The sequence below is a fragment of the Ammodytes marinus genome (assembly GCF_949987685.1).
Source record: "Ammodytes marinus genome assembly, chromosome: 3".
Taxonomy (NCBI): domain Eukaryota; kingdom Metazoa; phylum Chordata; class Actinopteri; order Uranoscopiformes; family Ammodytidae; genus Ammodytes; species Ammodytes marinus.
The window spans coordinates 12,023,206-12,040,705 of record NC_137232.1 but is presented as its reverse complement, the minus strand read 5'-3'; the positions used below and the strand labels follow the sequence as shown (position 1 = coordinate 12,040,705).

The 17,500-nt window shown below is 40.5% G+C and overlaps 2 protein-coding genes across 2 annotated transcripts in view; one reads left to right on the top strand and one right to left on the bottom strand.

Annotated features, from left to right (window-relative positions):
- dhx34 (DEAH (Asp-Glu-Ala-His) box polypeptide 34) overlaps positions 1–3,237 on the top strand; it is a 12,473-nt gene extending 9,236 nt beyond the window's left edge. The window contains exons 15-18 of the mRNA XM_080054113.1: positions 186–443; positions 907–1,101; positions 1,945–2,095; positions 2,880–3,237. Coding sequence (XP_079910239.1) covers positions 186–443; positions 907–1,101; positions 1,945–2,095; positions 2,880–3,022 — 747 coding nt within the window. The 3' untranslated portion in view covers positions 3,023–3,237. The remainder of the gene's footprint in view (positions 1–185; positions 444–906; positions 1,102–1,944; positions 2,096–2,879) is intronic.
- Positions 3,238–12,476: 9,239 nt separating this feature from the next.
- spred3 (sprouty related EVH1 domain containing 3) overlaps positions 12,477–17,500 on the bottom strand; it is a gene marked incomplete at both ends in the record, with an annotated part of 8,881 nt that continues 3,857 nt past the window's right edge. The window contains 5 exons of the mRNA XM_080024725.1: positions 12,477–13,478; positions 14,059–14,217; positions 14,791–14,852; positions 15,971–16,139; positions 16,648–16,813. Of these exons, the coding sequence (XP_079880851.1) occupies positions 12,477–13,478; positions 14,059–14,217; positions 14,791–14,852; positions 15,971–16,139; positions 16,648–16,813 (1,558 nt within the window). The remainder of the gene's footprint in view (positions 13,479–14,058; positions 14,218–14,790; positions 14,853–15,970; positions 16,140–16,647; positions 16,814–17,500) is intronic.

Below are 17,500 nucleotides of genomic sequence, written 5' to 3'. Positions count from 1 at the left end.
CACCTTTTTCGATTAATACTATTGATAAGAAATGTCAATGTATAAATCAAGATGACAATTTAGTTTTATTTTTTATTTTTGTGTTTTTTACTTCTGTATGTGATGTTGTGAATCTATGTGTGATCGAAATAAAACTGAAAGTAAACTATTAATTCATTCTCTGTGTATCTGCGCGTGGTCCCTAGGCTCTGCTGCTGGTGGCGAACTCCATTAACAGTAACACAGACTGTACACGGCTGGTGATAGACGGCTGGTTGGAGCTGGAGCTGAAGGATCCCAATGAGGCTTTAAAGGCCCTGTCCACAGCCCTGACCCTCAGGGGCGAGTGGGAGCGCCTCCTGATGCTTCAGCTGGGACAGGGCTCCATGGGGGGGCAGGCAGTGTCCCGCAAAGTCATGGAGAAACTGACTGATGGACTGGTCCGCTTCCTGCTATACACTGAGGTACTGATACAGTATACACCCTTAAACACTTAAGGTACTGATAAGGATCCTTAAAACAATAAGTTGCTCATACACATACTTTCCTTATCTCTTGGTTAAGGGAGATTTGTGATGTGCTGCTACTTTGTTAAGTCTAGTTTCAGTTTGAATGTTTCGCACAAAGAAGTAGTATGACACAATTAAAGAAAAATATTAAGTTACTATTGGAGATTTTTTTAAAGAATGCAGAGAGAAAGGGAAAAATCCAATTCAATGAGAAGGTGGAATTAAAAAAAAAAAAAAATTTTTTTTACCATCCTAAGATTTAATTGTTTGGTTTAGTGTTCTTATGATTTATTTCAATCTCTATTTGTTAAATGATCTATAAACTATTTTAAAAGAAACACCTTTTAAATGTAGAAAAGTGTGAAAACAAACTGTGAAATTCCGTTGTAAACATTGCTTCTCCCCCCTTCGTCCCCAGGTCAGTTACAGCCTGCGGCGCCTCACAGCCTTCCAGACCCAGAACCTGTACGTTGGCCCTCGCTCTGAGTCTGACTCTGAGTTCCACTCCAAACCTCCAGACCTGACCCCACTGTTCCCCGGAGCTGAGGCCCAGCCAGACCCCATCAAGGGCGGACTCCGGGTCACCAGCTTCTTCACATACAACTGTCTGGCTGTGAGTGCAGAAAAGCATTTTGTTACATTTACAAACTGATGGAAAGAACATTTTACTGTTATCACTTGTATTTGTAGACGTCACTTCAGGGGAACTGTTTCAGATAAGGCACATACACTCATATATAGTCTAGAGAAGCATTGTCTAACATTTGAACTGCCCACTCTATTGACCAGTTAAAAACTTTGTTGAAGACTCACTTTTTTTGCTTTGGCCTTTAACACAAGTTCAGCTTTTTGACACTTCTATGTTTATTTTTATTTTTCTCATGTATCTTATATGTTGTTTTGTATTGTATCTTGTGCAGCACTTTGGTCAACTGATGTTGTTTTTAAATGTGCTATAGAAATACATTTGACTTTGACTTTAACATTTACAAACTGATGGAAAGTAAATGTTATCACTTGTATTTGTAGAGGTCACTTCAGGGGAACTGTTTCAGTAAAGGCACATACATTCATAAATAATCTTCATTATTGTAAAACCACCCCCTCCTCTGCCCATACAGGTAAATAAATCCAATTATTATGTATCTTTCAAGGTTAAGCAAGTGGCTAAATGCATTTTGTGTATGTAGTTGTATGGTTATGTCCTTGTAGCTGCTATTTATTTGTTTCCGGGGATCCAGACATTGTCACAAATGAAATACAGATAATTTTTGAAATGTGTAAACTCCATTGTTAGCTTACCCATCATCTGCTTTTGGATGGTAGCGTTAAGGTTTTAAAAAGATGTAACTTTAAGTTGCTTCATTTTTAACCTAACATATACTGATCACCACTCATGACAAAAACATTAACTAAGTGTAACCGATCTTTGTGTTTTCCACTGTATGATTCCCAGGACTCCAGGGATCTGTACAGTGAGTGTTTACGCACGTTCTGGACCTGTCCTAACTGTGACCTCTACATGCCTCTGACTCCACTGGAGCGCATGCAGCACGAGGCCTCCTGCAGGCCGCCAGGGGAACTGCAGCCACAGCAGACGGATGAAGGTCAGCTATTTATTATCCCTGCGTTCCAATACCCATACTTCCCTACTATTTAGTATGCCAGAAATAGATTTAGGATGTCCCAATACATGCACGTCAATTGCAGTATGCCAAAAATACCTAGAGGCCCCACTAACTCCAATTGCATTTTGCAGTATTTGTCATTATTCTTGACATTTCTCGACATAATGAAAAAAAATCTTCCTCATCTGATTTTTTTTTCTCTCCTGTGGCCCTAAAACTCTTCTGTACTTTAGTATCTAGTGTAGTAAAAAGAAAAAGTATGTGATTTGGAACGCAGGGACTATTTTTTATTATATTATATCACTTGAATCCATCAGCTACAAGATATTATTGTGAGGCACAGAAGGCAGAAACGTTGTTTCATCTATATTTTCTGGGTTTAAAAGAGATGCAAATGTACGCATAATGAGTTAGATTTTGCCAGATTTGCACACTTGTTCAAACATTTCTTAAAATATTGTATATGATTTTCTTTTCTTTTTTTAATGTCAGTAATCAACTGGAAAGGTTTCATGATGATGATATCTATAAGTTACATTTGACCCTATTCACCTGCAGTGTCTCGCATTAAGCAGCTGACTTGATACTTGGTGCCTTTAATTTTAGAGAATATGAATAATTTAATTTATTGGCCAATATTTAATGTATTAATTTCCATGTATTTTTGTATCTCCTTTTTATACTGTATGATGTGTTATATGGACCTGTGTCTGCAGTAAAGCTTTATATAATTTAACTATTCGTGTTGTGTTGTGTTTTTCAGAGCCAGAGTGTGTAAAGGCAGCCTCCTCATCAGTGTCCAGTCTGACCAGAGTGTATCACTGTGACGTCTGTAATGAAGACCTTAACCTCACGTCCACTGAGATCCTCAAACACAAAAGACAGCACATGTATTCTACCAAGTAACTGACCACAACATCTAAAGGACTAAACAGCTGATCACAATATATTATGGCAAGGAAAGACTTGAGTTTATAAAATAAATATGCTTTTTTTAATGTACCGATTTGTGTCACGATCTTGTCTCTTGTACTTTGTGAAATGTATTAAAGTGCTATTACTGCCCTCTAATGGCCAGTGGGTGTATTTTTCGGCAGCCTTCTGCATTGTTTTTGTCTTAAATCTCGATGTATTCTATGCCCCTGTCAAGCACTTTGAATGGCCTTGTGTCTGAAGTGTGCTTTAAAAATAAACTTGCCTTGCCTTAAAGGTGGATTCGGCAATTCTGGCGAGTGCTTCTTGTAAAAATAATGTTTTGTCAATATCAGTGAATATCTCCTCACACACTGCTGTCCATACTGTGTGTGTGTGTGTGTGTGTGTGTGTGTGTGTGTGTGTGTGTGTGTGCGCTGAAAAATCTAGTGTTAATATCCAGCCTATGGCTCTGTAAACACAGTCCATATAGGTAGCAGATCGTGAGGATAAACAGCTCTAGAAAAAAATTAAGAGACTACTCCAAATGTTCAGTGTCTCTTGTTTTACTATTTAGAGGCATATGTTTGAGTAGAATGAACTTTTTGGTTTTATAATATAAACTACTGACAACATTTCTACCAAATTCCAAAACATATTTTGTCATTAAGAGCATTTCCATTAAGTAATGTAGAGATGAAGATTTAAGAAAAATCCAAACTGGTCTCAATTTTTTCTGGAGCTGTAAATATTCCTTAGATAAAATGGTGTAATAATAATAGAACACAACTTTCATACAGTGTTTGGGGGAAAAGGCAGAGTGAGTTAGTGACATGCACACGTGAGAGAGAGAGAAGTAAGACACTGGTGTTTAAAATATAGAGTGAGGGTTTAATAATGATACAAACCCACGATATGTAACACCTCAAAGCAGCACATTGGCACAAAGTCAGAAGTAAGACAGCACGGAAGATAAAAACCTGTCTCCAGAAAATAAAGAATCAGAATAAATATCTAAATAAATAAATAAAACAGGTAATATCTTAAGAATTTACTTTGAAACTAATAAATACGTACATTTGAAAAAATATGCACATTGGCAGAAATCAATGACCAGAAATAAAAGTAAAATAGTACTTAACACAGAGTTACTTAGAAATCATAAGTTATTGATTACTCAAATCAAAAGGCACATTTATTAAAATGTAAGAATGGGGGGGGGGGGCTTTTGCAATGGTGATCGCATGACTGTACTCTTATCACCAGTTCTGAACCAGAAGTAGCATACGGTGTGCAATGGCTTTACTAGTTCTGTATGTCGGCACCATCGCGTGAAAGTGTGTATATGTGCGCTGGTGTATGCATTATAGATGTGTGGGGATTGTGTGTGTGTGTGTGTGTGTGTGTGTGTGTGTGTGTGTGTGTGTGTGTGTGTGTGTGTGTGTGTGTGTGTGTGTGTGTGTGTAGGACAAATGGTTAATTTTAGGATCAGGTAATGGCAGCCTAGAGACCGACTGAGTTTAAGAATCCTGCAATTGTGACGGTTTTTCTTTTTGTGTAAGTGGACCAACATAGTATGCAAAGTAGTGAAGAACACCGTCCCATTACTGGGAAGTCAACGGTTGCGTACATCAGCAGTCAAATGTCCCTGAACCCTGAACCCTAGAGTTCACTCGCTCAAAGTCACTTTGGATAAGAATTATTGACTAAAACCTGAAAAATAATCTGATGAAACTTTTTTTAAAGGTTCATTCTGCCATAACTCAAGGTCTTCCATTTGAGACGAGAAACTGTAGAACTAGTCAACACTGGTTTCCTTAAACAGATCTTCCTGTATATATTCCCATCTTCATTTTAAAGGAAATTTAAATTTTTGATTTAAAGATAAATCTCTTTTTACACTGTTGATACATCACTAAGTTAAGTTCAGCTATTACGTTTTTTTGAGTTGATTTGTAGTCTTTTTTTAGTTGATTCCATTTCAACCTTCGTTTTAAACATTTACCCTGCTCTCCAATTTCATCATTTTTATTCGTAGGAAATCTCTCGACAACTCACAGAATACCAGACATGGTTGGCTTTCTGCAAAAATACCATTAACAACAGCTTTCTATACAGCTCCGGAGAAAAATTGAGAAACCACTCCACATTTTCAGTGTCTCTCATTTTACTCTTTAGTTTAGAGCATATGTTTGAGTAGAAAGAACATTTTGGTTTTATTCTATAAACTACTGTCAACATTTCTACTAAATACACAATAAAAAATATTGTCATTTAGAGCATTTTCAATAAGTAATGTAGAGATAAAGATTTAAGAAAAATCCGGACTGGTCTCTTAATTTTTTCCGGGGGCTGTATAACTTTTGTTGTATGAGAGCTTCAGTTTTTCCGGTCAACGAAAAATGTATCGTAATACAAGAGGCAAATTTCTGTCGAGTAACTTTGTCTTTCCGATTAATACATCTCACTTTGCATGATTGTTAAACATTGGTGCCAGGTGGGGGGCTGATGTGCATGTTAATGTGTTACGATTTTTGATAAACATAATCTCTTGGAGCTTTGATGTGAAATAGCTTTTAATCCACCAGGTATTCACTGGAAATATAAAAATATAACCACCCAATCAGCAATATAAGGTACATCCTCTGAGACATTTTTTTAAAACGTCTTGGGGTCGAAATTATCTTTAAGTCCATTTGTGAACTGACTACCTCACACACACACTAGCATTCTCAGCACCTTGGGTTGGAATGAGAACTCTGAAGGATTTGCCCCACACCACCTCTGTGATTACAAATAGATCAGCACCGTAGTTTGAATATAGGTGAGTCAATCTAGGAAAAAAAAGGGCTTAACCCCAAAAAAATTGATACAAAAGGTTTTTCAATGGATTCCAGTAGTATTTGGTGTGCTGAATAACATACTAAAAGTCTACCAAAATCTACCCCCCAGAAAGCCCTCATTTCCAAGATGGCGGCCGAAATGGCGGCAGGGAGCTTGAAATGGCTATATCTCAAATTGAAAAACTGTTGCAAAGGAATTTTCAACTGATTTTGGTACCTCTGGACATGCTTACAAACATACTAAAAATCTAGGAAAATACACCTTCCGGAAAGGCTTAATTTTCAAGATGGCGTCCAAAATGGTGGCCGGCCAAGCTTAAAATGGCTATATATCTCAATAGAAAAAGATTATTCGAATGATTTTTAACTTGATTCTGGTACCTGCAAAATATGCTTATGAACATACTAACAATCTAGGAAAATATACCTCCCAGAAAGGCTTCATTTTCATAATGGCGTCCAAAATGGCGGCCGGGAGCGTAGAATGGCTATATCTCAAATGGAAAATGTTACAAAAGAATGTTTCAACTGATTCTGGTACCTCTATACATTAATAAAGTGCGACAAATCTAGGTAAATATAACTGCTAGAAAGGCATCATTTTCAAAATGACTGCCTGTAAGCTTACATTGGTTAAATGGTTCAAATTGGTTACTATTCAAACTAGAAAGGTGGTGTTGTTGTTGAATAACATAAATGCCACACTTATTGTGGTCTTTATTCATCATCATCTTCGGGCTCCTCTGGAAGAAACTTGTTAAGTGGATTGTCACATTCCTTAAGTTGACATGGTCCACAGACAGTAGTACAAGGTAGTCCATATTTTCTGCAAGAGCAGCGGAGTGTCTTGCAGGCAGTGGTACAGTTACAATGAATGACCTTCAAGAGACTGTCTGGAGCAACATTCGTTGTTGACATGAGTGGGACAAATCTATTGTCCTGCAGGCTCCACCCCCAGTTCAGGGCATCCATACCATCTTCTGTTCCCATCCAGACCATGACCTGGTAGTACGCTCTACGATTCAGTTGGTGGCAGACGTTCAGGCGTTACAGTTGATGAAGCTGAGACAACCTTCTTGCTGAAAATGTTATATCGCATTGCTGCAAGGGAATCTGTGCACTTTCCACCAAAGAGGACAGCCATTACTTGGCACCCAAGGTCATCAATCACCTCTGTGGTCTGGTTTGGGACAATGAATGCATTGGCACAAGATCGAAGGACGGGATCCCCTTTTACAAGCTTCTGGAAAGCAGTCTTTTTGCAAACCCCGAAGATCCGAGAAGTTGTGTCACAGCCAGTGAGAGCATGGATGAACATCAACTGAGAACACACATCATGTCCAAGTACTTCTTTTAAATGGTTTACGGCATACACTTTAAAACTGCCATCAGCTTTTGACTTGTCTGATCTGAAATATACGCCCTTACTATCTCTCTGTGCATAGTGAAGTAGTAAGACAAGGAGATCTGTATCTTCTCCAATCAGCGTAGTGGTGTGAAGAAGAGATGATTCCACTGCGGCCCTTACGATGTCTACATCAGCATCTCCAATTGAATTGACCACAGTGCAACCCCTTTCTTTCAGTTCATCGCTTATCATTTGGATCAGCCTTTGTTTATTCAGATCTCTTGACATGAACTCCTCCTTCTTACCTGAGAACTCTGTCTCAGCAGTGAAGTTGACAATGGGATGAATATTGTTTCCTCTTCTTTGATGTGTGTTGTCTTTAATGGATGGCCCATCCCCATAGCCATCGAACACAATGGTTGTAGCTGAGCCATAATGTTGGATGGTGAAGTCTGCATATGACTGCACAATTTTACTATAGCTTTGTCTGTGCTTCCATGGTATTCGGTGAAGGAGTGAACCTCCATCAAGAACATAATGATCTGTTTCTGGTACAGCATCTAGGATTGCATCACTTGCATGATCACAGATTGCGTGCGCAAGTTGTGGTTTATCAGCCTTGCGGAAGATGTTTCCAGCTTCAAAGAGGGCAGGAGGGAAAGGACTGAGTTCGTAACGCATAACCTCCTCCAATGATAGCTCTCCAGTTTGGGAGACAATCAGGAAACGTTGAAAAAGAAGTGCAAAATCAATTGTTCGATCAGGAGCAACCTTGATAGACGATTTTTGTCCAAGGGTTATGGCTTTATCCTTTCTACTAAATGAGAACGTGAATGCAGGCTGTCCAATCATTTTGTGCATGATATTGCGTCCAACAGAGTCATAATCATGCACGTTCACTCCGTCCTCAGCAACAACACCTGTAACAACATTCCTTAAAGAAGAGTCTGGAGAGAAAGGTGACCATATAGCAAGTTTTGAAGTGATCTTCTCCAGGTCAGCAGCATCCCTTTTCATCCTTGCCTCTGTTGAGTCCTTGTGCTGTTCTGATGTTGTGTATGTCTGGTTTGTGAACTCCTGCATTGCGGTGTTGTACTGTGATGTTATGCACTTTGACATGGTCCAAAGGGCTCTCTGATTGTCAGTCATTCCACTTCCATGCGTCTTCAATGACCTCATCAATGTCGTCTCGATGACAAGATCTGAGCTGAAGCCTTCCACATCAACAACGTTAACGGGCAGGATATCCCCGGTTCATTTTAGCCGTAAAGCCACAGGGCTTTTCTGTGCGGCGGCTCACACTGGCGAGGTGTCACTGTGAATGACACCGTTACCCACCGTCACGGAGTTTCAACTGGCAACTCGCTATTTCGCTCACGCAAGGCTTTTGTGTTTCGATTTAACATCAGTCTTGGGCGAGTACTTTAACTTTATGCTGAATAAACCATTGCATTGCAATCGCTGAAAGCGAAAGTGTTTGGGTGGGGGCACAGAAGGGTTCGCTGCATTTACCACACAAGACACGGCGTGCGACACAATAATCAATTTATTACGATTATCTTGTTTTCATGATCGAGGGACGCCAAAATCGTAATCGAAATTGAATTTCAATTAATCGCCCAGCCCTCCCCTATACCATCAGGCAGTCATTTTGAAAATGACGCCTTTCTAGCAGTTATATTTACCTAGATTTGTCGCACTTTCTTAATGTATAGAGGTACCAGAATCAGTTGAAACATTCTTTTGTAACATTTTCCATTTGAGATATAGCCATTCTACGCTCCCGGCCGCCATTTTGGACACCATTATGAAAATGAAGCCTTTCTGGGAGGTATATTTTCCTAGATTGTTAGTATGGTCATAAGCATATTTGCAGGTACCAGAATCAAGTTAAAAATCATTTGAATAATCTTTTTCTATTGAGATATATAGCCATTTTAAGCTTGGCCAGCCACCATTTTGGACGCCATCTTGAAAATGAAGCCTTTCCGGAAGGTGTATTTTCCTAGATTTTTAGTATGTTTGTAAGCATGTCCAGAGGTACCAAAATCAGTTGAAAATTCCTTTGCAACATTTTTTCAATTTGAGATATAGCCATTTCAAGCTCCCCGCCGCCATTTCGGCCGCCATCTTGGAAATGAGGGCTTTCTGGGGGGTAGATTTTGGTAGACTTTTAGTATGTTATTCAGCACACCAAATACTACTGGAATCCATTGAAAAACCTTTTGTATCAATTTTTTTGGGGTTAAGCCCTTTTTTTCCCTAGATTGACTCACCTAATAGAGTTGGGTTAGGACAGGACTTAAAGCAGCTTTTTTTGACTTCATACTTAAAGCAACATACAGCAACAAAAAAAACACACACACACATCTGCCACTGTGCCCAAACAAAGACCTATAATACCGCTATTCGTCTTTTTTCAAGTTAACATGTCTCTATCTCTCTTTTTTCTCATCACAGGATCAGCAGTCTACAGCACGCACGTTTAAAAATGTCACACCCGGCGCCTAAACGTGCTAATGCTGCTCAAAGACAAATTTTGTGTATCTTCTCTTGTTTGATTTCAAACACCAGACCAGACCACACACTACTACAGTTTTCAGTTCCAACACTTTTTGATTTTCCGTTTTTAGTTTATCCCGTTTTTAGTTTATCCCCTTGTTCATTGCACTTTTCTTTCTTTCTTTCTTTCTTTCTTTCTTTCTTTCTTTCTTTCTTTCTTTCTTTCTTTCTTTCTTTCTTTCTTTCTTTCTTTCTTTCTTTCTTTCTTTCTTTCTTTCTTTCTATTTTTTTTGGTGGCTTCTCAGTCAAAGGCCTAGACACCTCTACAGATGGATTAGCATGTGGTCCTGTGTTGTGTTTCTTTGGGGTTGTGCGGTCCCTGTGTACATTAGGTAGAATAGACTCGCTCAGAGAGGCCTCAAGAGTTGTAAGCACCTTGACTGATTCAACAAGTGGCGGTATGTGATGTTTCTATTATTAATACGGAGAATACATGGATGAAAAATGACCAAAAAAGTGAAGGTGGTAAATGTTCGACACACACAACCTTGATATCTGTCTTTTTATCTTCTTCTTTTTTTTAAGAAAACAAATATGTGTTTGGTTGAAATAGGACCATAATGAATCACACATTATGACTTTTAAGTCTTTGTGGTTGACATTGCAACTTTCCCTAACAAGAATTGTCCCTTTTCCATTTGAAAACCTTTCTTCTACCCTGGTCTACTTATTACTTTAAAGGTGCAGTGTGTAGATTTTCTGGGCATTTTTCAGAACAGACTTGGTAGAAATGGAATATGATATTCATAAGTCATGTTTTAATTAGTGTTTATTCACTTGAAAATAAAATGTGTTGTTTATTTTATTTCCTTTCAATTAGCCTTTTTTTATATCTACATAGGAGCGGGTCACCCTACATGGAGGCCGCCATGTTGCACCGCCATGTTTCTACAGTAGCACAGAATAGACAAAGTTAACAGCCATATGCAATTTTAAAGTGGCTGTTGGGGAAGAAGAAGTACTATAGAATAAACAACTAAATACATCTTCACCTCATCACTTTATATTGTGGAAATACTTGAGGCAGTGGTGGATGATGCCATCTTTAGTAACTATAGCTTCTTGTCCTTAAAGGCCACCGTAGCTCCTCTTATTATTCGCAAGGGATAGGGTGCCACTAAATATTATTATATTACACACTGCACCTTTAACCAAAAGACAACACTTGTGGTCTCAGATGCTCTATACTTCTCTTGAATACTCCACTCACTCTCTCCATATTTCTCTGCCCTCCTCTTTTTCATTTCTTACCCAGGGTTTGAGTAACATCTGAGGTAAAAAAAAATAGAGGTAAAGGGTGACGTCTGTCCATCTGACTGATAAACAGGTCAACATGAAACAATTAACTTCCCCAAAAGATCTCATGTTTGTGAATACGTGATAGTGTGTGCCATTTTGGAGGGAGGGGGGAAGGTTATGCCAATATGTTTTACATATAATAAAATATACCAATTCAAATGATAACAATCATATATATATATAAACATCTTCTGTTTTTTGTGGTTTTTTCTTCTCTAAATAAAAAACAAACAAACAAACAGACATTTGAAACAGTGTACACATCATCTTTTTGTCTCTTTGCCAATCTCTTCTTGTGATAACGTTTTTCCGACCGCTGATTCTAGATCAGCCAAACCAATTGGTAAATCCACTATGAAGGCTTAGATGACTCCCACAGAGCCTGATCTGAGTGCAGTGGCGCTCAGCAGGCACGTAGCAGACAGTGAGGAAGGCCCCAGGTTGAAGAGAGAGAGAGCGGAATGCAGTGGAAGGCTGTTCGGGGCTGTGGAGGGCAGCGTCAGAGGTTTGGGGGTCTGCTGAGAGAACTGTCCCAACGTTTAAGCTCCACCCCCTTGTGCCCCTACACTGTAAATATGATAAAAGATAGCAAAACGAAAAGTTTCAGGGCAACTGCCTTCAATAGGATTTGGGGTTATGAGGCCATTTTTAAATCCTTACATTTATTTTAGCATAACTGTCTACATTTGAGGCAACTGCATTTTGTTAAGATAACTTATGTTATCTTAACAACATGTCTGGACATCTAGGTTCAGTGACAGTTTCTTCCCCCTTGCCATTAGACTATTGAACACCCACAGACAATAAATAAACCTTCAAACCCCCCCCCCCCCAGTATTTTAACCTTTCTTTACTTCATGCCATTGTGTTCACTCCACCGTGAGCCAAGGTAACAAAATTTAGTTTAAAAGGTGCACTAGTGCATTTATTGAAAAGCAAGACTAAGTCTAAGTCTAGGTCTAAGTTATAAATGTGTATTTTTCATTATGTATAAAAACAAAAATTTTGAGTTCTACATACTAAGAATTTCAAGCAATAACAGTTGTACCAATGAACTCTCTGTCATTGAGATAACAAAACAAGTCGCTCAAAATGTTTATTCAAAAATGTAAAATGTTCTACTTCTTCTTCTTCCACTTTTTGGAAGTCTTAGTTTGTAGAACTCAAAACTTGAATTTACATCACATATGAATGATAAGTTATCTCAACAAGAGATACTGAGTTGGCTCAAATGCAGGAAGTTTTTCGTCAAATTTAAATCTAGTGAAGGCAGTTGCTTAGAAATTTTGAGTGTCCCTAACTTTTTCCAGTTTTACAGTGTACAGGTGCTGTCTCCTCTCAACACCCAAACCTCATTGGTTCAGGCCGAAGGAACCCCTCCCACTCCCCTTCAGCCTCACCGGACCGCCTTGTGCTTTCCCCCACAGCAGCCACACCTCTCCCCACAGCGCAGGCAGGCGCGCAAAGGCAGGTAGCAGCACATGCAGGGCACGAAGAGCGACAGCGCCAAGAGGGCCAGCCAGCGGGCGCAGCACAGCGGGTGAGGGTGTCCCCCCGTGTCGTCACACGAACACGGCTCCCAGAACTCCCCCTCTGAGTCCGACATGCAGTGGTACAGCAGACTCTCCGCGCACCACACGCAGGTCCACTGGCGCAGGCAGTGCAGCGCCGGGTCGGGGGCGTCTCGGCAGCGGCCGCGCCCGTTATCCGACGCGCTGAAGAAGGAGCGGCAGTACACGCAGCGAGAGGAGCAGGACGAGGAGCCCGCAGGACACGGGCTGTCGTCATCGGGGGAGATGACGCCCTGGTCGCCCCCGCTGCTGCTGCTAGCTCCCCCTCCCCCTCCTCCTCTCTTACGAGTCCGGGACCGCGGCGTGGCCAGGGAGGCGTGGATGCAGCAGGGCGAGGGAGAGCCTTTGCCGGGCTCCTGTGGCGAGCCAGCGCCCGATGACACGCCCGACACAGCGTTGGGGATGGTGGGGGACGAAGAGGAGAGGCGTTGGGAAGCTTTACTATCCAGGGTGACCGTCACCTCGCAGCCGGCCGGCCCCACGCCCACGATGTCCTTCTCAAAGTGAACCACGCACAGCTCAGACTTGTCCTGCAAACTCCCTCCGCTCCCCGAGCCGCCCACCACCACACCCCCCGTCAGACCTCCCACCATAGTCCTGGTGGCGCCTGCCCGCCGGTAGTCCTCGTAACCCCGGGAACCCCACAGGTCTTTGCAGGGGTCCACACTGCGCAGGTCTCCCTCCTCCAGCAGGGAGATGGTGGGGGAGAGCGGGGACAGAGGGGAGGAGGACGGGGGTCCCACCGGAGGGGTAGTGGGAGCAGGAGGCGAGGGCGAAGGCGCTGGAGGGTTCAACACAGTCGTCATTTGTCCCGGCCTGGTGTGGATCTGTGGAGAGGGGATAGGGTTACACAGTGTGTCAGGGACAGTGTTGGGGAAGCTACTTTGAAAGCTTAGAATTCTAGTTTGGTCAACTAAATCTACTTTGAAAAAGTAGTTCAACCTACATTGGAAAAAAGTATGAAATTGACAATGTGATGTGAAATGATAGCTAAATATATTACCAAACATGTCGTCATGGTGGGTTCCATTAGAGAATCAATGGTAAAATTGTAATAAAAATAAATTGATTTTCTTTTATGGCCCAATATATCTTAGCTGTTACATGTAGTTTCTAGTAGTCACCTACACACGGAATTTTTTTTTAAAATATTTAACTACTTTATTCACTACTATGCAGATATGAATATCATACTATAGCAGAAAAATACCAGCAAGTTACTGCAAAATGTAGTTAAACCTCCTGGAGCGCATACACAACACTGCCAATGATGCAGTTTGTATCAGAAGTTGTTGAGCTACCAGCAAGCTACTGCCAAAATATAGTTACTACTAGTTTTATGACATGTAGTTCACTAATGCCCAACACTACGATTGATGCACTTTGTATCAGAAGGTGTTTTTCTACCTGAGCAGGTGTCTGCGTGGTGACAGCGTGGCTGGCTCCAAAGCTGAACTCCTCCGACAGCACGAAGCAGGTGGAAGAGGACTCGCTGGTTACTATGGTGAGGGGTTTGGGAAGCATCTCCTTTCTGCTGTTGGATGATGACTCACTTCCTGTATGGGACTGGCAGAGGCTGCGTGTCAATCAATCAATCAATCAATCAATCAATCAATCAATCAATCAATCAATCAATCAGTCAATCACATTTTATTTTCACTGGAAAGACACTGAGGTTTCTCTCATTTACAGTGATGACGAGCATACACAATAAACACAATCACAAGAATAACATACTACAGCTCTGGAAAAAATAAAGAGACCAATCAAAATGTTCAGTGTCTCTTGTTGTACCATCTATAATAGGAATATGTTTGAGTAAAATTAACATTTTGGTTTTATTCTATAAACTTCTGACAACATTTCTACCAAATTCCCCCCCCCCCCCCAAAAAAAAAATATTGTCATTAAGAGCATTTCCATTAAGTAATGTAGAGGTGAAGATTTAAGAAAAATCCAGACTGGTCTCTTATTTTTTTTCCAGAGCTGTATAATGAGCCGAGAAAACAGAAATAAAATAGGAATATATATTAATTCAAATGAAGTAATCCCACAATAACTGCACTGTGGCTCAATGGCACTGTAAACAACACCAACAGCCTTCCAGAGAGCGATTACTCAAACGGCCCAGATACTCACAGCTTGTCCGTCATCCTCTGTGTCGGCTTCTTCCGGTGTTGATGACGAGGGCGAGTCAGAGCCTTAGTGACATGGAGAGAGAGAGGATTTAAGCAATGTGCGGAAGTAACTTGTCTTTTTTTTCTCTTTATCAGTTGTTGTATTTTTGATTTATTTGCATTGTATATTGTGTATCTATTGTTGTTTTTGCTTTGCATTTGTTTGACTCGACGTCATTGCAAATGAGGGTCACCCCTCAAATGATCTTTCGAGTATAAATAGGGGGTTGAATAAATAAATAAGTAGTGAACTCTATGTGATTACTACATTTAGCAGTAGATTGCTAGTAGTTCACCTACATTCATGTTTGTGTAGAGATTCTAGTAGTACATTACTTGTTTTATCATGTTTGTGTACTGAAACTACAAGCTACAAAACATTTTGGGCCATACAAGGAAAGGATTGAATGTTTATCCCCTCCTGTTATGTTCATTTGTCAGGAACTATTTTTCCTAGATCTTCAAACTTTGAAACGGGTCAATTTGACCCGGAACATAACAGGAGGGTTAATTTGAACGTTTGCTTCTCTAGTTGAACGAACATTGATTGAAGAGCCCCAGATAATAGAAGATCTAGATTAGTTTACAACAAAAATGTTCCTTGTAATTGGGTCCTTGTGACGATGCCAGATGGGACTGTTTTATTTAGGATGGGTTCAGGTCTAAGGGCTATTCACCTTCTAGGAAGCTGGATTGAGAATATTTGGTTACTGTTTTAAATTAATTTTTTTAATTGTATATGTTTTAACAAATGTTATTTAGAAGTTGTTTGGTTCTTGTACACAGTATGACCTATGAAGAACAAGTTGGCGCTGTTTGCTTTCTACTATAAAATCAGTGGCATGTTTTGCAGGCATGTGACTTCTTTGTACTATATTTTGTTATAATTTCATATCATATTATGTCCATTGTCAATTTGATAATTCTTTACAAACTACTTTGAACAAATCTTTCTAAGTACATTTAGTTAACCCGACTAGAATTCTCCCTAGGGTAGCTTTGCTGTAGATCAACTTATTTTAGTCTGAAGTCATTGGTAGTTTGCAAAGTAGCGTCCCCAAAACTGGATGATATCATCTTTGCTAGATAACCAATTAAACTTTTTTGAAATCACTTTTTACATGTGGCTTGAGTATCTCTACCTCTGTCCAGCTTGTCTAAGACAGTCTGCAGGCCTTTCTCAAAGGAGATGGCGTCGGCAGGGCTCTGGAACGTAAGGCCAAACTTTCGATCTTCTACTCGCCAGTGATGGAAGATGGGGTTCACCTTGTTGTACACTAACCCCCTTTGCACCGCACACTCCAACACCGGCTACAGACACAAAGCCCAGCAACATGAGAAGTTAGTTTTCCAACCAAGATGCATACCCCTCCTCAAATCATGCCTTCACTTAAAGGTGGAGTCAGCGATTCTGAAAAATGGCTTGTAGTCATAATTTATTTTTTGTCAATATCAGTGAATTTTTCCTCGTTAACACACAGCCTAGGCTCTGTAAACTGGCATGTGAAAACAGGGTATGTAAATGTAAAGAAAGGCGCCCACCAAAGCTAGCTTCATGCCCGCCTACAGAGCCAAGGCTGTGTATTAGGATAATGCAGACATTGTACAGACAGGTAGAAGATCGTGAGCAGATATTCACTGATTTTGACAGAAAGTGATTTTGACAAAAGGTGATTTTGACCAAAAGAGATTTTGTCCAAGTGTTCTCCAGAATCACTGAAAGCACCTTTAACATGGATCTATAGATACAGGTCTTTAGGTGTATTGTTTGAGGGGCAACGTGGCACCAAAGACAGCCATAACACACGCACACACTCACTGCTCGGTCTCGTAGCCTCTCTCCACGTATGATGTACTCTCGGCGGCCCCGGCCCTCCTGGCTCCGCCCCTTACATATGACCACATGACTGAGGCCGCCTCCCCCCAGGGGCACCCAACCGCCACTGGAGTCATCACGTGTCATCACCACTGCACGAACACGTACACTGTCACACAGAGAGAGAGAGAGAGAGAGAGAGAGAGCGAGAGAGAGCAGAGGCCCGGGCTGATTACAGTTTTTCTCAGTCGCTTTGGTGCTTTTCTCACATCACTATTAACATTTGCACAGCAGTTAGTGCATTTCTCAAAACAATTAGTGCAAACTGCAAAACCTAGTGGATAACCTGCAAAAGTACGTCACTTGCTCAAAATGGATAGTCTATTCCTCAAAAGCAAGTATTCATGTCAATGAAACTGCCAGTGTCATCAAAATGAGAAGTCTTGACACCATCGTTTATGAACAAGATAGTCAAATGGCTTTGTCATGTTTTCATTATGACAGTTTATTCTCTCAGTGTTTTCCAATGCAAAAAAAAGGTCAGACCTCGGTGACTACCTGAAAATGCTCAAGACAGCACTATACACTACTTGTACAGCCATTTGAAAACTACAGTAAAGTTACACATTGCTGTAGTTAGGGGAGTAAGTGAGTACAAGACACTAAATATGTATGCTTCACATTTTTACTGTATATGCTCTTTGCAATTCTACAGCATCGTGCAAAAGAAAAATACACTTCAGTCACTTATTTAGAACAAACATAAAAAAACACCCTTTTGGTAGAGCTGTGCACAAATGTGAACAATATAACAGGACATATTGTAACTGAACATATATAGGTAAATCATTCTGGC